Source organism: Porites lutea, chromosome 12 (assembly GCF_958299795.1).
Source record: "Porites lutea chromosome 12, jaPorLute2.1, whole genome shotgun sequence".
Taxonomy (NCBI): Eukaryota; Metazoa; Cnidaria; class Anthozoa; order Scleractinia; family Poritidae; genus Porites; species Porites lutea.
This window is the reverse complement of record NC_133212.1, coordinates 22,895,645-22,920,790: the sequence shown is the minus strand read 5'-3', so window position 1 is coordinate 22,920,790 and position 25,146 is coordinate 22,895,645. Positions and strand designations below refer to the sequence as shown.

The following is a 25,146-nucleotide window of genomic DNA, read 5'->3' as shown; positions in this document are numbered from 1 at the left end:
ATGAATACCAAACTAACAAGAAAACAAGTCTATAAAAAATACAACATTGATACTGAAAAACAAAAATTTTTAGACAACACTCCACTAGATAAAATAATATACTACGAAGAGTTTAATAAAAATCTTACAAAAAAAAGTTATGGTTCTGATAAAGAATACATAAATAAACACGATCAAAGATGTAAAAAATGTCAAAAAACTAAAAACTGTAAAATCTGGAAAAACTGTTTAGACTTTAAAAAATGTTATCCACAAAATGAAGAAGGTGCAATGTTTAAAAATGCATATGGTAATAAAGAATGGATTCCATGGAAAACTTTAAAATAATTTACTACAGGTAGTATAGGAAATGTTGACATCTGCCTCACCTCAAATTATTTCTGCCTCTTCGAACAAAAGAGCGACTACTTGAGAACGAATGAAATGAAATGAGTGAGCGAAGCGAACGAATGAAATGAAATGAGAGAACAAGAGGAGCGACTTTGTGAGTTGAGGCAGAAATAATTTGAGGTGAGGCAGATGGCAACATTTCCTATACTACTTTTGTCCAAAAATGGCCATTTCTCCAACTTTTTTTTTTAGGCAATATATGACAGGAAATGTCTTTTACGATATTCTAAAACGCGAAAACGCCTTTCTAATCTATTAAAATAAGAAGTTTAAAAAGTCGAAAAATTCACATTTTTTCAAAGGGGTTAACCCATGGTTTTGGTCCAAAAATGGCCATTTTCCCAACTTTTTTTTTTAGGCCATAAATGATAGGAAAATGTCTTTTACGATATTCTAGAACGAAAAAACGCCTTTCTAAGCTATAAAAACAAGAAGTTTAAAAAGTCGAAAAATTATCATTTTTCCAAAGGGGTTAACCCATGGTTTTAGTCCAAAAATGGCTATTTTTCCAACTTTTTTTTTAGCCAATATAGGCCAGGAAAATGTCTTTTACAATATTCTAGAACGAAAAAACGCCTTTCTTTGCTATAAAAACAAGAAAATTAAAAAGTCGAAAAATTGACATTTTTCCAAAGGGGTTAACCCATGGTTTTACTTGAAAAATGACCATTTTTTCCAATTTTTTTTTTAGGCAATATATGCAAGGAAAATGTCTTTTACGACAAGCTAGAACGAAAAAAGGCCTTTCTAAGCTATAAAAACAAGAAGTCTATAAAGTCGAAAAATTGACATTTTTCCAAAGGGGTGAACCCATGGTGTTTGTCCAAAACTGGCCATTTTCCCAACTTTTTTTTTTAGGCAATAAATGAAAGGAAAATGTCTTTGACCATATTCTAGAACGAAAAAACGCCTTCCTAAGCTATAAAAACAGGAAGTTTAAAAAGTCGAAAAATTGACATTTTTTCAAAGGGGTTAACCCATGGTTTTGGTCCAAAAATGGCCATTTTTCCAACTTTTTTTTTTAGGCAATATACGACACGAAAATGTCTTTGACGATATTCTAGAACGAAAAAACGCCTTTCTAAGCTATAAAAACAAGAAGCTTAAAAGGCGAAAAATAAACATTTTTCCAAAGGGGTTAACCCATGGTTTTGGTCTAAAAATGGCCATTTTTTCCAACTTTTTTTTTTAGGCAATATACCACAGGAAAATGTCTTTTACGATATTCTAGAAGAAAAAAACGCCTTTCTAAGCTATAAAAACAAGAAGTTTAAAAAGTCGAAAAATTAACATTTTTCCAAAGGGTTTAACCCATGGTTTTGGTCCAAAAATGGCCATTTCTCCAACTTTTTTTTTTAGGCAATATATGACAGGAAATGTCTTTTACGATATTCTAAAACGCGAAAACGCCTTTCTAATCTATTAAAATAAGAAGTTTAAAAAGTCGAAAAATTCACATTTTTTCAAAGGGGTTAACACATGGTTTTGGTAAAAAAATGGCCATTTTTCCAACTTTTTTTTTTAGGCAATATATGACACGAAAATGTCTTTGACGATATTCTAGAACGAAAAAACGCCTTTCTAAGCTATAAAAACAAGAAGCTTAAAAGGCGAAAAATAAACATTTTTTCAAAGGGGTTAACCCATGGTTTTGGTCTAAAAATGGCCATTTTTTCCAACTTTTTTTTTTAGGCAATATACCACAGGAAAATGTCTTTTACGATATTCTAGAACAAAAAAACGCCTTCCTAAGCTATAAAAACAGGAAGTTTAAAACGTCGAACAATTGACATTTTTCTAAAGGGGTTAACCCATGGTTTTAGTCCAAAAATGGCTATTTTTCCAACTTTTTTTTTAGCCAATATAGGCCAGGAAAATGTCTTTTACAATATTCTAGAACGAAAAAACGCCTTTCTCTGCTATAAAAACAAGAAAATTAAAAAGTCGAAAAATTGACATTTTTCCAAAGGGGTTAACCCATGGTTTTAGTTGAAAAATGACCATTATTTCCAATTTTTTTTTTAGGCAATATATGCAAGGAAAATGTCTTTGACCATATTCTAGAACGAAAAAACGCCTTCCTAAGCTATAAAAACAAGAAGTTTAAAAAGTCGAAAAATTGACATTTTTTTCAAAGGGGTTAACCCATGGTTTTGGTCCAAAAATGGCCATTTTTCCAACTTTTTTTTTTAGGCAATATATGACACGAAAATGTCTTTGACGATATTCTAGAACGAAAAAACGCCTTTCTAAGCTATAAAAACAAGAAGCTTAAAAGGCGAAAAATAAACATTTTTCCAAAGGGGTTAACCCATGGTTTTGGTCTAAAAATGGCCATTTTTTCCAACTTTTTTTTTTAGGCAATATACCACAGGAAAATGTCTTTTACGATATTCTAGAACAAAAAAACGCCTTTCTAAGCTATAAAAACAAGAAGTTTAAAAAGTTGAAAAATTAACATTTTTCCAAAGGGTTTAACCCATGGTTTTGGTCCAAAAATGGCCATTTCTCCAACTTTTTTTTTTAGGCAATATATGACAGGGAATGTCTTTTACGATATTCTAAAACGCGAAAACGCCTTTCTAATCTATTAAAATAAGAAGTTTAAAAAGTCGAAAAATTCACATTTTTTCAAAGGGGTTAACCCATGGTTTTGGTAAAAAAATGGCCATTTTCCCAACTTTTTTTTTTAGGCAATAAATGAAAGGAAAATGTCTCTGACCATATTCTAGAACGAAAAAACGCCTTCCTAAGTTATAAAAACAAGAAGTTTAAAAAGTCGAAAAATGGACATTTTTCCAGAGGGGTTAACCCATGGTTTTGGTCTAAAAATGGCCATTTTTTCCAACTTTTTTTTTTAGGCAATATACCACAGGAAAATGTCTTTTACGATATTCTAGAAGAAAAAAACGCCTTTCTAAGCTATAAAAACAAGAAGTTTAAAAAGTCGAAAAATTATCATTTTTCCAAAGGGGTTAACCCATGGTTTTGGTCCAAAAATGGCTTTTTTACAACTTTTTTTTAGGCAATATAGGACAGGAAAAATGTCTTTTACGATATTCTAGAACAAAAAAAACGGCTTTCTAAGCTATAAAAACAAGAAGTTTGAAAAGTCAAAAAAATTTGCATTTTTCCAAAGAGGTTAACCCATGGGTTTGGTCCAAAAATGGCCATTTTTTCACCTTTTTTTTATGGAATATATGACAGCAAAATGTCTTTTACGACAGTCTAGAACGAAAAAACGCCTTTCTAAGCAATAAAAACAAGAAGTTTAAAAAGTCGAAAAATTGACATTTTTCCAAAGGGGTTAACCCATGGTTTTGGTCCAAAAATGGCCATTTTTACAACTTTTTTTTTTAGGCAATATATGAAACCAAAATGTTTTTTACGATATTCTAGAACAAAAAAACGCCTTCCTAAGCTATAAAAACAGGAAGTTTAAAACGTCGAACAATTGACATTTTTCCAAAGGGGTTAAGCCATGGTTTTGGTCCAAAAGTGGCCATTTTTTCCAACTTTTTCTTTTAGGCAATATACGACAGGAAAATGTCTTTTACGATATTCTAGAACGAAAACACGCCTTTCTAAGCTAAAAAAACCAAAAAGTTTAAAAAGTCGAAAAATTATCATTTTTCTAAAGGGGTTAACCCATGGTTTTGGTCTAAAAATGGCTATTTTTCCAACTTTTTTTTTTAGGCAATATATGAGAGGAAAATGTCTTTGACGATATTCTAGAACGAAAAAACGCCTTTCTAAGCTATAAAAACAAGAAGCTTAAAAGGCGAAAAATAAACATTTTTCCAAAGGGGTTAACCCATGGTTTTGGTCTAAAAATGGCCATTTTTTCCAACTTTTTTTTTTAGGCAATATACCACAGGAAAATGTCTTTTACGATATTCTAGAACAAAAAAACGCCTTTCTAATCTATTAAAATAAGAAGTTTAAAAAGTCGAAAAATTCACATTTTTTCAAAGGGGTTAACCCATGGTTTTGGTAAAAAAATGGCCATTTTTCCAACTTTTTTTTTTAGGCAATATATGACAGGAAAATGTCTTTGACGATATTCTAGAACGAAAAAACGCCGTTCTAAGCTATAAAAACAAGAAGTTTAAAAAGGCGAAAAATTGACATTTTTCCAAAGCGGTTTAACCCATGGTTTTGGTCCAAAAATGGCCAGTTTTTCAACTTATTTTTTTAGGCAATATATGACAGGAAAATGTCTTTTACGATAAGCTAGAACGAAAAAACGCCTTTCTAATCTATAAAAACAAGAAGTTTAAAAAATTGAAAAATTGACATTTTTCCAAAGGGGTTAACCCAAGGTTTTTGTCCAAAAATGGCCATTTTTCCAACTTTTTTTGTTAGGCAATATAGGCCAGGAAAATGTCTTTTAGGATATTCTAGAACGAAAAAACGCCTTTCTAAGCTATAAAAACAGAAGTTTAAAAAGTCGAAAAATTGACATTTGTCCAAAGGGGTTAACCCATGGTTTTGGCCCAAAAATGGCCATTTTTCCATCTTTTTATTTTAGGCAATATAGGGCAAGAAGTTGAGTTTTCTGATATTGTAGAAATTAAAAAGGTTTGTCTAAGCTATAAAAATAAGACGTTGAAAAGGTCGAAAAATTGAGATTTTTTGAAAGGGATGTTTTTTGAATTTGGTCAAAAATTGGCCATTTTTCCATGTTTTTATTTTAGGCAATATAGGTCAGGAAAATGTGTTTTCCGATATTCTAGAAGAAAAAAACGTTTCTCTAAGCTAATAAAACAAGAAGTTCAAAAAATGGAAAAATTGAGATTTTTCCAAAGGGGTTAGTTACTCCATGGTTTTGGTCAAAAATTGGCCATTTTTCCATCTTTTTATTTTAGGCATTATAGGCCAGGAAAATGTGTTTTCCGATATTCTAGAAGGAAAAAACGTTTGTCTAAGCTATACAAACAAGAAGTTGAAAAAGTCGAAAAATTGAGATTTTTCCTAAGGGGTTAGTCCATGGTTTTGGTCAAAAATTGGCCATTTTTCGATCTTTTTTTTCGGCAATATAGGCCAGGAAAATGTGTTTTACGATATTCTAGAACGAAAATACGCCTTTGAAGCGTTCGGATAGTAGAGCGCGGGAGAAAAATTTGAGTTCTTTCTAGAGGTGCCACAGGCCTAGTCTTACCCCATTCACTTTCTCAAGGCCTGTAACCCTCTCAAGCTCTTCGCAAATTGGATCTCCACGACTCGCAACCCTTGAATTCCGAAGAAAACACTTGAATATTTTGCAGGAAAGAGGGCTTTGTTGCGCTAAATTCACTTCTAGATCTCTAATAGTGATCAAGCTTCGGCCACTGGATGCCGACATTATCCCAGGGCTAGAGCCACCCTTCACGGCTAACAATTGGCCGCAACAATTGGCTGCTTGTTCTCCATCACTCAATTCCGTTATGGCAATCGCTTTATAGTTTGCTTGAGAGTCAACCCAGTCACACTGTTTGTACAGCTCTGGTCGATGCAGCATATCAGGTTTACATGAAGAGACTCCTACAAGGTACTCAAGATCCTCACGCTCATCGATTTCATGTTGGTCATTCCAACAAATTGCATCGTTGAACCAAGTTTTCCAGCCAACCTCTTGTGTTCTCTGAACTTTCTCTTGCCCATCCAGGTCCTCAGAGAATGTGACCTCAGCCACGCCCACAATCAAAAGAAACTCCAACGTGATAGCAAAGAGCAAAGAAAAATGAACAGTGTTTTTTTTCAGGAACTCGATTAAATTGAACAAAATAGTCGATAGATCTGAAGTAATGTATTACCTTTCTTAAACTCGTTAGCCTTAAAACGTTAACTTCTTTAACTGTGTAATTTAGTTAACTGAATTTACCGTATTTACCAGACATATAAGTAAAATAGCATTGTGCTATGCAAGAAATGAGTTTTTCGAGTATAAAGTGACGCTCTGTTCACAAACACTAACATGCCAAACATCACCTTCGATTTTAACTGATGGTATGGTTGGAAACGGAAAATAATATTCTAGGTAGGCATATACTTCCTCAGTACTTATGCAAAAGTAATTAGAAAATAAATTAATTTGTTCGTACATCAGAAAACTGTTTTGGAAGGGCATCGCGCGTTAAAAAAATACTCTTCATTACCAAGTTATTAGCAGGGGCAAATCTCCCTTAATTTCCCACGCAGAAGAGATCAAAAGAAGCCAAATTTGAACACAGGAACCTAATTACCAGGTAATTAACATGGTAAATCACCTTCCCGTCGAAACACACGAGACCGGGAAATTCTGAAAAAATCATTGAATGTTTTTCATTTGTATTCCCTATTTACGACTTGCCGTGACAAGGAAGGTAAGGGGTTTGGGGTACTAGATTGCTTTAAATGATAAAAAGGGGGTTCTGATAAAATTTTTCTCCTGGAAAACCGGTCAGTCAATATATAAGAGAAAACGGATGACATCTTAGCTTTATGGCGGTATTACAATCGAGCAAGTTTAATTAACAAAATAGTTGGTTACAAGACTGTCCATTCCGCAAAAATAAAGTAAACTTTGAAATCAAGAACGTGTGTTTTGCATCACCTCCCATTGCTCGGACTGGCACAACTGTGCTCGAGTGGAAGTGAAATTTCAAACGTGCTAAAATATATTACAATTCGATTTTCCAAAGGCTCATAAAGTAGAAATAAGATACATTTGAGTATATGGATGTAAGAACTTGCCAACGAAGTCATTAAAAGAATCCATGGCTAAGGAAACCAGCCAAGCGCATTGACTATCCATTCTCCAAATTTGTGGTCTGTTCAATTCAAACAACCATGCAACCCTCCTTGGAGGATTCGTCCACAGTTCTCTGGTAAGTCCTACGAAACTTCTCGTCAACATTCGTCAGATAATAGGTGCCAGGGAAGAGCTCGTTCTCAGAACAACTTGGCGAGTAATTATTCTTGTTATGAGTGATTTCGCGTGCGGTGAGAGTCTTCACAAATTCTTCTGGTTCAACTTGTAACCGGGACGCTAAGCGTTCTGGGATGTCCTTGAGTGACGTCACCAATAAGTTGAGAGGAGAGCCAGAACTAATGTCGTTGGAAATATTAAATGAAAACATAGCGGAGGCAAGACCAGAACCGTACGAGAAGAATAGTACACGTTTACCCGCTAGATTTTCAAGTGGTTCGCTGTAAATAGAATAAAAGGAGAATCAACAAGGCCACTGCCTTATAAAAATCAATCTCTTGACGAAAAAATTAACTCATAAGGTTTAACCAAATACGACGAAACGAAGCGTTAAACACTGTGTACATAAACGCAAGGCAGACAAGTCCAAAAAATAACTTGAAACCTAGAGCGCCTTCCCATGGTAAAAACGTTTAAAAACCGGTTGTTTCAGTGGGAATTCGAATTCAACTGTGGTCTCTACTGAAGACTGTTCACAGACAGTGAACAGTATGATCATAGAGATCTGATTAATTGCCGATCGTACTATCGTCGAGAACGAGCGCTACAGGCAGCCACCTTGTCCGAGTCTTGCTTGAAGATGCACATCTAATCTACTTAGGGGCAGGGGACGGTTTGGGAGTAGGCGACAAGTCTATTTTTTCCAGCCTTCCTTCCCCACGGCAATAAATCCCAATGCCCACCCTCTTGGTACATACGCAACCAACATTATGTGTTAAAATTTTGGTCAATTTCAGCCTAAATGTTCTAATAAAAATGAAGGGAAACCAGTATTAAACAGGCTTTCAATAAAGCAGACAACTTGTGACAATTGGAAACAAATGTCATTGAGGCTTAATGCTTTTTCCACCTGGCCCCAGTTGTAACGCAATTAAGTTTTGTAATACTTATCCATTGGATAGTGATTTATCCGGTGGATAGCGCTATCCAACGTTTGAACAACTGGGGCCTGTTCTGTAAATGATCCTGTATGTAGCAGACACCTCTGACTATTAAACAGACCCAGTGAGGGTCCCATGGCTTTGCAGCTTATAAAGATCTCAGTAATTATGTAAAAAAGAGTGTATAGTAAACTGTCTAAGGCAGACACAAACTCTACATGTGTCTACAGAGAAAGGTTTTTGCCTTGGAAAAAGTAAAACAAAAAGACTAATGAAATGCAGAAACTAACTCAGGGGACACTAATACTATTTGTGAGAACTGGCCATAAATTGTTTATCAGGGATATCTAGTGATCAGTCTATGGTATGGACAGAAGTGACTGGTTTAAACGAAAAATTTGAGGAGAGAAAAGTATTTTGTTTTCAAAATGAACTCTGATTTGAGTCCAGGTGGCCAGTTCTGACTTTTGGTAAATGCCCTGGGTGTCCTTTTAAGGAAAGTGTCCATTTTACAGAGGTGTCTGCTGAGAGAGTTTACTGTCAGTCGTACCTGAACAGCAGTGAGGCGAGACAGCCATACAGTGATGGAGTGTACATGTTGCCAACTTCACGGGAAAGGAATAGTGATGGTGCCGTCTTTTTATCATACATGGTTTGACTACATTTCATTGATGCCTTTTCTATTTCTTTGGCTTTAGCCTCATCTTGAAATGTTTCTTCAAGTTTGACATTCCTAAGTTGAAAGAATATCATCAAGAGAATTACTAAATTGATCATAAAGGCAACAGTTACTCAATTAGAGTAAAGAGGGAGGTGAAAAAGTAAGTGCTGTAAGCTCAAATTTTTGGAGAGTCACATTTGGGTTAGCTTGTAAATGCAAACGTACATTTGCAGTTGTTGCTTCTCTGCACCCGAAAAGTAAATTACCATTCTGGGTGATGAGAAGTGACAACCAGGAATATCTCTACATTTACGGGCTATTTCAGTCACCTCAACCAATCAGAAGCACTACCCAGATCAGAGTACTGAAACATAGTCAATGAGGAATTTCTGCACTAGTTTCTCAGATGTTATTTTGCAGGGAAACTGTTGGTGGCATAGTAAAATGGTGGCAGTAGGAAAGGGGTTAATTATCACGAGAAGTGAACATACTGTACTTTCTTGAATAAGCACTCAGGCCCACATTTAAAATTTTAGCTAAATGAAAAGAGGGTGCTTATTAAGTTCTCCTGTTGGTCTTTAACCAAGTGTAACTTGGTCCAATTTATACAGTTTACAGACAGTTATCAATAAAGTGGCAAAAGAAGCAGTTTTTCCTCGTATCCCTACTATTAGAGAATGAAATGGGGGAGGGGAGGAGGATGTTTGTACAAGGGGGAGGCTTGTTTAATACTTAGGCCTAGGCGCTTATTTGGGGGAGGGTGTTTATTAGAGCATAGACCAGGGTTGTCACTAAGATTTCAAGTTGCCGGGTAAATACAACAAGTAGGCGGGGAATCAAATGGCTAGGGATTTATTTTGGTTCTATTATTCTTCTATTTTCTGATAAAAGTAGCCAGGGGCTACTCTCTTAGTAGCCGGGGAAAATCCCCGGCCCCCGGCTCTTAATGACAACCCTGATAGACACTTATTCGAGGAAATAAGGTAAATAATATGTCATGTAAATGTTATCCCTACGTTTTGAAAGACCATAAATGCTACCTAACAAAAAAACTATGGCTTTGCTCAAGACCACTAAACACAGATCACAAAATTGGCTCTTATTTTTACTTGACACCACAAAACAAATTTTTGATATATTTCCTCCTGGCAAATATAAAACAGTTGCCATTTCATTAAGTATTAATAAGTAAACACACACATACCTGAATTGTAATAGACCTGCATATCTATCTCCTTCTGATTCAGAATTACTGCTTCCTGTACTGCATAGAAAATCATGAAACATTAACCGAGCTAATGATTTCTGTACTATCCTACAGAAGGGAGTGTGAAATATGGCATAATCTATGTCGTCAAGAGTGAACTGTGTCTTTTGGTGAAGTGTGTTCCCTTTATCGGTGTACTTCTTGTAACATTGATCTAACGCATGAAAGTAGCAGCGTACAGAGAGCTTTCCATCAACCACAGGGTATTCAGAAGACATGTTTGGTTTGTAGAAATCATAGGCATGTTCCATATGTATTGATCTCATTCCTACAGGACAAAACAAAGCATCAGTGAAGATTACTTCTACCTTGAAAAAAATAACAGTGAATTCCCAAATAATATTTGGAGTCTCACCATGAAAGGAGGGATAAGAATATGTCATGAACTTGTTCTCTTTTGAACTTATTCTCATCCAGCTGCAATCATTCTGGCCAGGGCCAAGGATTGAGAGCTCTGGCTGGTTCAAGGATAAAGCTCAAGTGTAATACAGGTAGCTGTCATGTTTTTAACAGTTACTGTTCGTGACAGTTATCATTTCAAATTTCTGAGTTTGCACCAAGAAAAAAAATACACAGACTCGGTGTTTGGCACTAGCCAGCAAAGCTCTTGATCCGTGGTGCTGGGGAAAAGGTTAGCAGCTCTGGGAAAAAGAATGTTTTAAGCAAAATAAACAATTTAAACTTAGCCATTAGTTGAGATTCAACCAAAGGCAAAATTGAACAATAACACTTTCAAGTTACTTGTTTGTGAGAAGACATCCTTACCTCGTTCCATAACAAGGGGTGCATCTGGCCCCACCAGCATTGCCACTGCTCCAGCCCCACCCGTACTACGGGCACTTCCAGCAGCATAAACAGCAATATCAGCAGCAACAACAATTGCCAGACGACCTTTAAATAAACCCTGTCTTATCAGCCACTAGTCAATCAATCTGGTCAGTGTCAAATTTAGTTCTTCCATTTTTATATTATTTAAAATAATTTTAATAGACCAGGCGCGGATCTAGAATAAATACTGACTGATTTCCAAAACGAGCGCTGAAGATACAAGCTTCTAGGGGGGTCTGTAAGTATATCCCACCGGGAAATTTTTTAATTTTAACTCCCAAAAGTCCCCTTTCCTTGGTTTCTGAGTCATTCATACGGGATATTGGCCAGTTCATTATCCTCGGATAAAGCCTTGTAAATCGGCGGATTATTTCATCAAGGTTAATTTCCATGTTGTATCAGATATGGAGCAAAATTTCAACTTGGAAAGTTTTTTATTATAAAAAAGATATTTGTTATGAAAAATCTGACCAATTTCCGTAAAACCGTGGAAACCGGTGTGGATCCGCGCCTGCAGACCTTTCCTTCTACAAAAGTAAATGTAGAGAAAACTGCAGCCAATTTTAAGGGCACCATACTGGCACATATTTTGGAAAGGAGTGAAAGACCAAACTATGTTAATATCATCTAATATAATCTGTACAGTATGGGCCTCTAAAGAAAGTCAAATTATGGATCTAAAATTCGTCAGTCAAGGAGAACGTTGTCCCATTTTCAGTGAAAGCTTTGCAGACTCCAGGTTTACTTTTGGGTACGCCTAATCACCATCCCCCTCCTGAGAAATGGCTTCAACATGCAGAAGGGATTAAATCTGAGAATACGATGTATGCAGCAGAAAAGCCATGCGAAGAAAGGCCCAAGTTTGAAGCACATGATCAACTGCTGTAGAACGGGTGATTTTTTTCACATGTTCGTGCCCATGATCGCCGGTCAAAAACTCCTTTATTAACACATCGCAAACTAAGTATGAAACTCACCATCCCAGGCACTGCTTTCAATCCAAGATACGGCGTTGAAAAGGGCCTGTGTACCTCCATAACATGCATTGGTCGTGTCAACTCCTTCGATGCTCGAATTTCCACTTTTTTCAAAAAGTTGCATCAGAACACTTTTCACGGACTTCGACTTGTCGATCAAGGTCTCCGTCCCAACTTCAAGCCTGCCGATATCGTTGGGACTGATCGAATTTCTTTCCATGAGCTTGTGCACAACGGTAAGAGACAAAGAATTGATGTCCTCACGATCGCCACAGAATCCCATGTTACGCTGACCTAATCCAATCGTATATTTTCCTTTACTTACTCCATCAAACTCTTCCAGTTTCTCCTGATTTACGCAAGTGTAAGGAAAATACACTTCCATCGCTAAAATTCCAACATTTTCTGCCCATTTCTGTCCCGATTGGGGGCAATTTCCGACCGGCATTTTTTCAGATTTTGTACCTTCTGATCTCGTGTTCCTATCTTCTCATTTATATACCGCTGACACCAAAATAGAACACACGTACTCTGGTTCCCAGGTTATCCCGTTCAAAGTGGGAGAACATTTTTAAGACGGATTCCATCAGGAAATTGAGTAATTTCATTTATCAGTGGACAAAAACCTTGTACCAGAATAATTCAAACAATATAGCTTTTTTTTTTTTACATTTTTCAAGGACTGTAGATAAAATAAGTTATCTGCAATAACACCAAAGACTAGACAAAGACAAGAATTGTAAAAACACGGGTAAAATTCTGAAAATTCAATTGGTACGTAAGATGCCAGTTTGTGACATTTGACATTTATTTTCTTGGGCTCTCATAAGAAATTTTCTTTGGTGTTATTGCAGATAACTAATCACATCTATAGCCCTTGCAAAATGTAAAAAAGACTGCGATGTTGTTGAAATTATTCTGGTACAAGGTTTTTGTCCAATGAAAATTGAAATTACTCATTTTCCTGATGGATTCCGTCTTAAAATTGTTGTGTACGATAATTATCGGCGCCGCTTTTTGTTAAAAGGGTCACAGGTATTTCGCTACAAAAAAAACGGAATTTGTAAACTTTGTGCGCCGCTTCTTATACTGAATCCTTCCTTCTTAGCTGGGTTGTTCCTGTGGCGACGCCAGAGAAAAACGTACTCGTGTTTTACACTCACCCTTGCATTTTATTCACCTTTAGATATATCTTCGATAAATAATCTTCTATAGTATAATTATGTACATGCAAATAAATAGTTTTGCACTAACTCTGAAAAATTGAGAATTTCTCGACCGTAGGCACCTCAGGGTATAATGATTTCTTTTTACAGAGATGTCATTTTAAAGTAATAATTGTTTTGCGAATCACAGCACTATAAAAATTCTTAACCTTAAAAGTGCCAAACTAAAGCTCGTTCATTTAGACACATGAGGAAAGAGAACACACAAAAACAACAATAACTATAACACAATTAAGTTTTATATGCTTCTAGTTTAGAACGAACACTAGTTTCTGGTGTCTGATCGTTTGGAATCTTATTTATGTGATTCTCAAAAAAATATTCAGTAATCCGATAGGATAAACGATGCTGTAATTTAGTCCTGCTGAAAACTCTCTACGATAGTTTCACATTGCTGAATGGCTGGCTGAGGTTTGATGTTTTCAGCGATTCCATCCTTTATTCTATTTACGAACGCTTCTCTGTTACCGCTGGAATTGCTAGTAACTCGAGCCCGCAGTGACTCCAAAAGTTTGTCCAAGAGGTTGAAGTCCGAAGAGGAACCAAATCTTCTGTTCAGCTGAACACGACTGTAGGGAAAAATAAACAAGGAGAACGTAAAATGTTTGACAAATTTTGATTGACCTCCAGAAGGTGGGTACTGTGGTACTATAATTAACAGCAATTTGACACAACATTGACTCACTCTCACAAGATCTCACAAGCAGCCTTAAAATGGTCTGTCTTTTTGTAGTCCATAACAAGCCTTATGTAAGGTGGTACTAGGTCATTTCGCCCGAAAATCGATTCGCCTGACGGCAGATCGCCCGGACTTAAGAGTCCATTCGTCTGATGCGAATTTGTCGTTCTTTAACCTCGAATAAAGGTATAAGCGTGGAAAGACAGTGACCGCACATGTGGAATCCAAGGTTAACTAAAATACCATCTCCGATAAGTATGTTCGCCGCGTTACACATTGTTGTCAGTCACTCGGCAAATCGACTTAACAGCGGGCGAAACGCCGTCTGGCGAATTGATATTCGGGCTTCAGGCGAAACGACCACGATTCCAGTTAGGTAGACTGTTTTACAGTCCTCAATTTTTTTGTAAGATCGTCGAGATCAAGAGCTTATTGTAATGGGCGAGCATCTTGGTTTCAAGAGTATCAAATCTTTCTAGGGGGCGGGGGATGGGTTGGGTGGAAGCGAGAAAAAAAAAGCCTCTATTCACTCACCAATACAACACCTCGACGTCTGCACCCTCGTTACATATGAAACCAAGATGGCCGCCCGTTACAATGGGAAACGATCTCGAAGATTTTAGAAAAATAGGCTACTTTAAACAATCTATCTCTCAGTGAAAGAAGGCAAAGGGGAACTGTTCCTGAAACCCTCCCCTCTTACTTTAAGAGATTTCATGTAATTTCTTACAATGGATATGTTCGGTAGTCGTCAGCTATCCCTTTCACTTGCTCTACCGTCTCATCTTCATCAGCCTCGACTTCATAAACTTCGTAATCAAACTGGTAAGGTAATCTGTACTGGCCAGCAGATTCCCATTCGTCGCTAACTGTCAGGCATCTGATCTGTGATTGGCTGGATGGGTTACTGTAATTGTAGGGACTGACGATGATGCCAACAAACGGTGCTCCTCCCTTTCCAAACCATTCCTTTTACAGAAAACAAAATACAGTGAAACCTCGATACAGTGAAACCTCGATATAACGAAGGGCCAAGAGACTGGCATAATTTGCTCGCTTTAACGAGGTTTCACTGTACAAAAAGAATACGTTCTACAATAAATATCTAGCCGATTTTTTAAAAAACGAACCTGTTAACGAAACTTGCAGCCAATTGAGTGAAAAACGGCCAAAAGGCAGATTTTTTGCGCCCAATAAGCTCAAAAATCACCAGCGAAGTAAAAAAAAAAGGAGAAAAAGAAACAGCGACGAGGAAGAAAGGAGCAATGGTTGCACTCTTAGTTTTTATAATGGCTACCTTGGAGATACGGTTGTTTGGCCGAAAAAAAGCTTTTCGACGCAAGGTGTATTTGGGAGTAACCTTCGGCAAAAACCGGCTGGATATATATAAGCAGGTTTGCCACTCAATAAAACAAAAAAATAGTCCCTAAATTTTCCCTGACCACGAAAAAAAAGGTCACTTCCCGGTTACGTTTTTCTGATCCGACAATTGACACCAGACACCACGAACTCTTGTGGGAATCAAGGCGGTTCTAGCTTTAGCGGCTCAAGAGAGGATCCACTCCTTAGTAGCTGGGTAAGCTTTATCTGAGTAGGGTCCCTGTGGTACCAGTGCACCATTTCCTACCTGAAATTTTGCTTGCGTTTCAATATCACGGACAGAGGGAATGGGAGCGAATGTAGGATGCGAGTGGTACCAGCCCACCACCGCCAGTCCTTGATGCGCCAAGTCCTCAGAGGCCTGGGTCTGTGATACAGGGTCCATTTCACATTGAAGACCAGTGCTTAAGCTCCTACACGGGATCGCCTTGGAGACCTGCGGCAAAATATCATAACAATAGGGCGCTTAAGCAACAGCGGTTTTGAGCGAAGGACGTCAACCGGAAGTAGACTTTTTGCATCATTGGGCAGTGGTTTGGTTCAAACTCACGGGCCTCACTTCCGGTTGACGTGCGTCACTCACAAACGTCTTTGCTCGAGCTCCCTAATATAGTAAAATATTTCAGGAGGGAAACACACAAGTTTCCTTGCAGTATTCATCAACAGCCTTAAAAATTAGTACTTCCTCGGGCAGGATAAAAATACAACATAACGAACAGACTATACTCATAACGTTTTTCACTGAGTCGATCAAAGGAGTCGATCGGTCACATGTAATTTATAAACTACTGTAACAGTTTTAAAGGACAGAACAAAACTGTAAACCACAACTAAACACTGAACCAGAAAATGTGCATCCGCTTCCGGTTTTGGACATGCTCGTGATTGACAGCTAGGGGATACTACATGAATAATAAACACGGGTATTTCGGTGTTACGCGTTGTGAACAGTTGGGTTGATGTTTTATAGTGTTAAGCAATAATCCTTAGTGCTCGGGTTTAACCCTCAATCCACCCATAAAAGATGATTACGTTCCGCATCGCATTGCGCAACGACTTGTATTATAGGGGGGTATCTCCACAACAAAAATTACAAAACAACTATTCAACAACCCTTCACAGTAAGAGAGCTGTTTTGTAGCAAATTAAGTACCTTTAATCTCCTTGACCCATATGAGTAGGTTCCGCCTAATAGACCAATCACCTCCGTAGTTGATATATGCGCATGCGTGTCTATTACCACCAAGGTCTCTGATTGGATAAGAACGTCAAAAGGCACCGCAGTCGGAGAGGGGAATTTCCGGCAAGGGACCAAAAGAAACGGGTCGTACGAGGACTTGCTACGCGGAGACTTTTTTCTAGGGGGTATCACGGAACTGCTCTCATTTGAGGCTCCTTCTTGAGAAGCTTGCTCGTCTGGGGACAAGTGCTGAAATAGAAGAAATTATCGTTTTCTTAAATTACACTGGCCTTTTATTGCAGTTTTCGTTTCTTAGAGGACACCATGCGCGTTGAAGAGGGCGTTAAATATACCTCCTAAATGTGCTTTTCTTTCTGCAGTGGCTTATGTTTCTGTATATTATGCGTTCACGTGTATTAAGTGTATTCGATTTATGCGAGAGCTGTTTTGTCACCAGAGAGTTTAAGCTTCACGTATACGGCAAACGTCAGATTCAAGTTAAGAATTTCTCAAAATAGAAAATGAGCAGATAAAAACAGCTCAAAAAAATTCTTATGGATAAAAATTTGCGTGAAACTACTAATTTATTAGAAATAATGAACAGTAAACGACAAATAAAGCGGAAACTTGGTCACGAGGTACAAATTCTCGTTTGCCGTTTGACGTAAATGTGATGCTTATCTTCTCCACTTACTATCAGCTTTTGAATCAGTAAGAGAGCTTCTTGATGAATTCTGATGAGAAATAGCCAGGCCATTTTCGGGCGGTGGTGGGAGGAGGGGTAGTTTGAGTATGGAAACCAAACTAAGAACCTCAACTAAAGTGAAATAATACTGCTTTTAGAGATTGTTTTCCTGCCTTTTAAGACTGCCACAATTCAAATACCTGTATTGTCATTCCTTCCGATTTACAAAAATCAGTCCAGTCCCCGTCTCTGTTCCTCGGCCTCTTCTTTCTTGATCTCAATGAATTTACCCAGGATTCCATCTGGACGTTTTCTTTTGCATCTGTAACCTCTCCTTGTTGTCTGACGCGTGGGACTGGTCTATCGAGACATCCCTTATTTATAGCTCTAATGTCTTCTAAGAAGGCGTGAACTCTACCAATAGAGTTCACATCGCCGCAATTTCGAAGCCCGCCTCTTACTGCCGTCTTAAATAGATAGCTTGGTTTGTTTTTCTCCCACATTCCAAGAATGTAATTGCGAATTTTCATGTATCTCTCTGGAGTTTTGAGAGCTCTTCCCATGAAAAATTCAGCATTATGTTCTTTTTCAACGTCTTGTACAATATTCCTGTCAATGACAATCTTCTTATAACGCGCGTTACAATTCTCAGTGCTCGCTACAGGTTGCTCGCGGTCAAAGGTCGGTATGAGCTCCGATGACGTAGCCTCGCCACACGTGACTGGTTCCCAGTCATTCTTAGGAATACTGTTACTAGAGTCACGGGATACATTGGAATCCACCACACCACACGGCAAGTTATTTTCCTTTTCACCATCTTCACAAGACTTCTCAAAAGGTGTAGCATGACACTCCTCTAGTGTCACGCAACGTGACTTATCGAGAGAGGGAATTGTACTTGAAAGATGCTCACAGTTTTTGTTATCAGCAACGTTTACTTCACTCTGATAAACATTAAAGTCATAACAAACCTCAGCAGTCGACATTTCATCACAGTTGCCTTCTACGCCACTTTCATTGCTGACAAGAATTCTTAGTTCACCCGTGTCGTCCATAACAACATTATTCTTTGATCCTGATTCACTGTCCACTGCACGAGTGGTTTCTGTGTGTTCACAAGATGGGGAAAGAGGTTTATTGGAATCCTCTTGGCTACGGCTGTGGGTAGCACAGGAATTGTTCTCTTCTGAGCTGATAAAATGATTTTCTTCTATCACTGGATCCTGAAAAATTACAATAACAACAGCGATGAGTGTTGAGCCCGGGGGGGGGGTACTTTAGGAATTCCCCCCCCCCCCCGGGTGGTAGGTATAAAACACAGATCACAGGTCACAAATCACAAGTGCAGGTCATTGCTCTATTGAGAAACAACTAACACAACCAGTTTCCCTTCAAGCTGAAGCTCTATTTTGGATTGTGATTAGAGCTAGGTGACACTTTTAGTGTTGTCTATTCACCATACCGTTTGTACTCTAGCCTGCACTCCTGACCTTTGACCTGTGACCCGCCTTTTGTACCTGCCGATTGCCATGTTGAAAGGTAGGACAATAGACTTCCTGTCCATTGAGAACTAAACCCTGTTCTGGTGCAATTTGTTCACTTGGCACCATGTGACATTAGTGTAAACCCATTGTAGGGGTTATGGGACAAGAACAACAGTTACTGCTAAGATATAAGGTCCTGGGATGATTAAGAGTTAGTGACCTTTGATGTTGACTACTTTTTGCAGATATTCCTTTCAATCAAGAAGTTTTAGCTAGTCGTTAAGCCTTCATCAGAAGAAAGAAATAAGCTCTGTACAAGTAGTTTCTTTGTTGCACTGCATGAAACAAAGGAAATACACTGTAGCAGATGTCTGCGCCCAAGTACAGTTGAAATGCTAAAGCTGTTGGCACACTATTTTGAAATAAGATATAAAAGGGATGATTTGGAAGATGAAAAAATGAATAATAAATGTCATATACTTTTTATTTCCATGCTGTTATTTAGTGCACTTTCTTTTGTACTGTGACTACAAAGAACTTGGCTCACCAAATCTCACATCCAGGGTCTCTTCTTCCAGTTCCTTTATGTAAGAAAGACGCAAAATAGAGACCCTGGAAATAAGATTTATTATTCACCTGTGATATCTCCTCTTCTGCTGCTGCTTGAACAAGAGCTGAATAAACAGCCTCAGGACAAGAGGTAGTTTGACCTACAATTTCATAAAAGAAAATAATAATGATCATTTAATCCCAGTTTTTTCGCAGCTCCTTTAAGCCTGACAAAACAGCTGACATTTTGCAATGCCACTTCTGGTTTCCCAAATGACATCTGAGAGATGAGTGCAGACATTCCACATTGATGATGTGACTCTATGTTGATCTGGGAAGTGTTACTTATTGGCTGAAAATTTTCTTCAATCAATCAGCAGCACTACCCTGATCTGAGTGGTGATGCATGATCAGTATGGAATTTCTGTTCCTGTTTCTCTACACATCATTTTACAAGGAAAGCAATGGTGGCATTGTGAAATAATGGCTGTTTTTTCATGCTATGCCCTTTTCTGAATTCTGAGTTTCCTAGATCAATACCTACACATAAGACTCCAGGTCCTGGCTGTGGGATAATGATATCCACTGAATAAATCACTAACCAGAGGATAACGCAATTGGTTTTCCTAATACTTATCCACCAGATAGTGATTTATCTGGTGGATAGCACTATCCAGCCTTTGAACAACTGGGTCCTGAGGGATATTGGAAGTTACTGCTCAACGTAACAGGGGGGTGAGGTCATTTTAGTCTGTGCACTCCCTATCACAGCCTCAGGTGACTTGAATATTATACAGATATAATACATAAAGAAGGTTTTTATATTCTGTGAATTTTACCGTTTTCATACTAGACGTTAAAGTTGTCTTAGGACGGCTTTAATGTCCCAGACAAAAATTTAAAATGTGTCTAGAATAAAAACAAGCATTATAAGTGAAAACCACAGGACCTTTGCTAATGTCTGCTTGATTTTTTTTCAAATATTGTTAATTACCTGGAATTAGGGAATTATCATCCCCTTCACTATCAGAGCCATCAATGTCTACTTCAATATCTTCATCTGATTCAGCACTGTCAGGGTTTACACTTGAAACAAGGAAAACATCACTGGATTGGCAACTCTGATCTTCTTTAGTCACACAATTGTCACTCACAACTTCTTCAACATTGGCAACCACAAACATTTCATCACATTGTTCCTGTATTCCTTGAGTTTCATCTATTTCAAAAGTTACAGGACTCTTGTTCTGGAGAATGAAGGATATAAAAAACACGCAATGAGACAGTAATGTAGAGATTTAGCCCAGGCTAAAGGTGAAGCTCTTTTTCATAAATTTATAATTTACTTCAAATAATAAACTTGTAACCACTGCAAAGAAATCCACCTGGAGTTAAGCCTGCGATCAGTTGAAAACTAATAACTTGTCAGTGGATAACATTAAAAAAACAAATGACCTTGATGGGTTGACAGCTGACTGTCAATTGACCACACAACTGTCAAGTGACCACAAAATGAATCTGCAATATCAGTTTGCAGGTTCCAAAGTGCGAGATTTCACATTGGTTTCCCTGAGTTGCGGACAGACCAGTGGACGGACGTATGTACAGTTACGTGACTACCAAAATTTTTCCAATGGATAGACAACCAAATTTTCTTAGCTATGGGGTTCTGCTAGGATGATCACTGCCACCAGAATAATTTATTCACCTAGAACCTTCTACATGTAGAGGCCTTTTTGGGTAGTACAGATCTGGGACTCCTGAGTAACGTTTCAACTCTTTGCTAGAATTGTTTCCATTATAATATTATCTACTGTCACCAACATCACTGAACATACCTTTTGTTTGAAATACTGTTTCGCATAGTTCTTCACTTGGAGAGTTGTTCGAGTATGTATTATCTTTGCAATCTTTGTCCAGCTACGCCCATACACACCCTTAAAGTATGTGCAAGAAAAATAATTATCATCAGATGGTAACCCAGTTGTTAATTAAAATCAAGGTGCTCTAAATACTGTAAAAGATGGTGTGAGAGATGATGCTGTACAACAGTGATTGAAAAAAGCCCCATCCAGTAGTCTGCGACAATTAGACAGTAGACTTCCATGCTGGGAGAAGCAGCTTTTAAAAGCTCACTTGCTCAATGGACAAGTGTCCAATAAGTCATCGTCTAACAAAATCATAGGAAAGTTGCTTACCCAAAGGACAACATGGAATTCAAGATTTTTTCAAGCCCTGATTCAAGGTAGGTATGTTGTCTGCCCTATTATGCAAACCCATCCACAAATTGAAGAGATGACCACTTCCCTTCATGGTAAGAATAGTCCCTGGGGAAATTAAGATGAATATATTTACCAGTCCCTGTTCAAACAGTTGTTGTTCCTCCACTGTCCAGGGTTTTCTATGGGTAACAGAAAGTTCCCTAATGAGAAAACAATGAAAGCCAAACAATGAAGCCCCAATCAAGCATTGGTACCAGTACTAATTACAATAGAGCTGTAGTAAATATTGAGTTCATTTTTTGATTCAAAACTGTGCCTTAAGTCAAAAAAGAACTACAATCAGATTAGATTAGTGAGGTACCAATCATCAAAGTACCACAGGAAACTGAAGCCCAGATCACAGGATTCTGGACTGCTTCCCAGCCACTCTGATCAGAGTAAGCAAGTTGATGGATTCCAAACAACAGGAAAATCTAAAAAAATATGATACTGCTTAACTTACTTTCCAGATTTTCTGATACTCCCTTTGACCTTAGTGCTTGGTGACCTGATTATAAAAGTAGGTTCTCAATAACTCTTCCATCATGTTTATACATGTTTATAACAAGGTGTCAACCTTTTAAGCCCCAAGATCCACATACAAACTCTCCAGACTGTTCTCCATACATTTCTTTTGAGAATAGTTGAGAGAATTTGGTTTAAGATCAAAGCATTCTCCCTTTGGTAATCAATTTACTAATTCTCATAACCTTTACTCTTGTTGATCTGCTGATGTTGTTAGGAAAAAATTGATGTTGGTCACTCTTGGGACCTAAATGGTTAAGTGACTAAAGCCAGATTCGTTTTGGTTCAGTGAACACGACTTCAAATGACCTCTTGCACGCAGATGTTGAATATTACTTCCAGTGTTTTTTATTGTATTCAATTAAAGAAAAAGGTGCCAAAAAGGCCATATAATAAATAACTTATTAACGTTATCCGTTCACTCATTATAGGGAAATCTCAGACCTAGGCCTTGATGTATTGACCTCATCAAGGACTCATCTGAGATTTCCCTGTAATGGCCTCACTCTTGGCTAATAAGTGGTCTGTATCAGTCAGTATCAGCAAAATAAAATATATTATTACCTTCTCACAGGATGTTGTTTCCTCTTGTTTATTTCTGAAGAAACTGTGTGATAAAACAAGATATGTTTTAAACATTTTATTAAACAAAGCAGTTAATCATTTTCAAATGGGGGTGCTTTTATCTGAACTAAAAGAGCTGATCAAAATACTTTTTGAATTCACTCGAGTCAGTCGTAAAAAATCAAATTCATTAAAAGCTTAAAGGGGAGGGGGGTCATATCCAGGAAGGGGTTATAATGGGATGTTTGTTTTAGTTTACAGGTAGATATGCCTATAACTGGGAGGGCTTATAAGCAGAAGTTTACAGTATGTACACCAGTATATTAGTATTGTACATACCAGTATACTGTATGTTATATCTCACCTGATAAAGGCTTATGTGACTTTGTTGGGGCTGACCTGTAAACATACATCCTAATCCCAGTCAAGGAAACATTCATCACAACAAAAAAATAATGTAAATTGCATATTGTGTGTGGTCCACACAAAACACATGTTCCATCGATACTTGGCACAGTAAAACCCCACTTTAGGTTATGGAAACCCACTCAAAATGGACACCTCGTTGATAAGGACACTTTTTGTGGCCCCCTTAGCATCTACATTAACGGGGTTTGACTGTATATACATGTAACAAGTTTATTTAACCCTTTAAGCCCCAATATCCACATACAAATACTCCAAACTGATCTCTATATATTTCCTTAAGGAATGAGTTGAGAGAATTTGACAAAAGATCAAAGCATTTTCTCTTAGGTGATCATTTTATTAATTCTCATAACCTCATCTCATGATAATGTATGGACATTGTTAGGAGAAAATTGATGTTGGTCACTATTGGGACTTAAAGGGTTAAGTGTCAAATCTCCTCAGTCTTCTACTACTGTTTAAAGAGGTCCACTGATTGAGGATACTAATGCTACAATCAGGGACAAAAGTAGTTGACACACTTATTTGAAACGGGTGCTTTTATCAAACATTTAATTCATGTATTATTTCATTCCTTTTAAACGATGTAAATCTCCTCACCCCCTGAATCAATGTTGTCTAAAGTAAAAGAAAGACTTGAGGGTCCTTGAGGGGTAGACAGGGAAAGGGGATAGGGTATGTCCACTATGCAAAAAGGGGCCATTTTACGGAAGTGTCAACACTTTTGTCCCTCATCGTAGAATGCTAACCCTTTGTCAGAAAAAATCTGAACCACTGAGAACATTTGAAAGCCTTTAACACAGAGGCCAATAACAAGGCATAATAACACTTCACTTGATCCAGTCCATCATCTGTGCACAAAACTTTCCACAGAAAATAATTCCCTTACTTTAACTACCGGATTTATACACTTAAGCTTAGATCTTTTTAACGACCAACATTCAAACAAAATATTTTTTCTGAACCAATGTTCGGCTAATAAGATTACTTTTCCCTCGGTGTGTGGCTTATATTCTTCATATGAGTAAACTATTTGATAAGGATACTGTTCCTCGAGAATCATCTTTTCGATCAATGCTCTACTTTTATCATCAGTAGAAGGGTCTAAGGACCAGACCTGACACATCAAAAAATTATGTTAAATATGAAATATTAGTTTAATCCAAGCATGGCTCTCGAACTGTTAAAAACAGCTGTTAATTGTACACTCACCGAGTTGGTATCAAAAAGCCATGAATTGGCATCGCAGTAATCAGATGAAAATGGGCTTCTTGAAGAGTTTAGAAAACTGTGATTGCCAATATCTTTATCATACCTACAAGTAAAAAACAGATCAAAAGGTGGCACCTTGAAACAAAGATAAACAAGCGTATTAAGCATAATATCAAAAATCGTTCGACTCAAAACGGCCTTTTAATTATCAGCCGTTTATCCCAATGAGCTTTAATATAAGATTATAATTTTAACTTTGCAAGTGTCTTAAGACGAAAAAAAAGGTAAAGACTATAAAATAATCATCTACAAACCAGCTTTCTTTTTGATCATCTTCAACCACGTTTCGTAAGTTGGATATGTGTTCGCCGTCGGAAATGTCTTCCACATCAATTTCGTCTTCCGATTCCGCCATCTTGAATGCCCAACAAAAGACTGGAACGAGGGGTATGGGGGTCGGGATCGTCAGGGGAGACTTGGGAGGGATAGAGCAGCTGATCAGTTTGCTGCTTCATCTACATTTTATGGATGGAGAGTAAGGAGGGGAGGGGAGGGATAATGAACCAGCTGTGCTGGGTGTATCGAGAAAGCCACCAGGGGTCAATTTAATAAAACTTTTACACTTGTAATTTACAAGTGTAGCCACCCAGAGTGAAGGGGTGGAGGTGGGGGGTTACTTGGGTTAATTTTTGCTGGGTATGTGCCGCTGGCCTCTCAGAACCCCTACCCCATTACAGTCTATTCTGTGGAAAATTATAGACCCCATCTTAGCCACTTTTGAGCGAATGGGTAATTTTCGCGATCCCAACTTAGTCACTTGCTATTTATGTATCTACCTTATATTGAATGAAGAACACTTTACTTTTCACATACAGTAGAGACATTCTGGTACGTTTGCTAACCGTAAATATGAAGAACTGTCTTACCCCAAAATCAGAAAATGTGCGACCCCATTCTGGTAACTCTATTGAAAATGCGACCCCATTATAGTCACACCAGTAGTGAAAATGCGACCCCAT

At 37.7% G+C, this 25,146-nt stretch overlaps 2 protein-coding genes across 2 annotated transcripts; both read right to left on the bottom strand.

Moving 5' to 3' along the window:
* Positions 1-6,849: 6,849 nt before the first annotated feature.
* Positions 6,850-12,434, bottom strand: LOC140921554 (hydroxymethylglutaryl-CoA synthase 1-like). The gene is made up of 5 exons (XM_073371558.1): positions 11,954-12,434; positions 10,914-11,039; positions 10,086-10,416; positions 8,771-8,953; positions 6,850-7,560 (listed from the first exon to the last, which is right to left on the bottom strand). The coding sequence occupies exons 1-5, from the start codon at positions 12,399-12,401 to the stop codon at positions 7,191-7,193; spliced, it is 1,458 nt and encodes a 485-aa protein (XP_073227659.1). The 5' UTR covers positions 12,402-12,434; the 3' UTR covers positions 6,850-7,190.
* Positions 12,435-13,145: 711 nt separating this feature from the next.
* LOC140921624 (deubiquitinase MYSM1-like) lies at positions 13,146-24,602 on the bottom strand. Its single transcript, XM_073371630.1, has 15 exons — positions 24,442-24,602; positions 24,128-24,230; positions 23,962-24,032; positions 22,851-22,900; positions 22,487-22,529; positions 21,861-21,905; positions 21,492-21,558; positions 20,975-21,073; positions 20,131-20,383; positions 19,224-19,297; positions 17,304-18,326; positions 16,392-16,667; positions 15,486-15,674; positions 14,589-14,827; positions 13,146-13,748 (listed from the first exon to the last, which is right to left on the bottom strand). The coding sequence occupies exons 1-15, from the start codon at positions 24,540-24,542 to the stop codon at positions 13,535-13,537; spliced, it is 2,847 nt and encodes a 948-aa protein (XP_073227731.1). The 5' UTR covers positions 24,543-24,602; the 3' UTR covers positions 13,146-13,534.
* Positions 24,603-25,146: the final 544 nt, after the last annotated feature.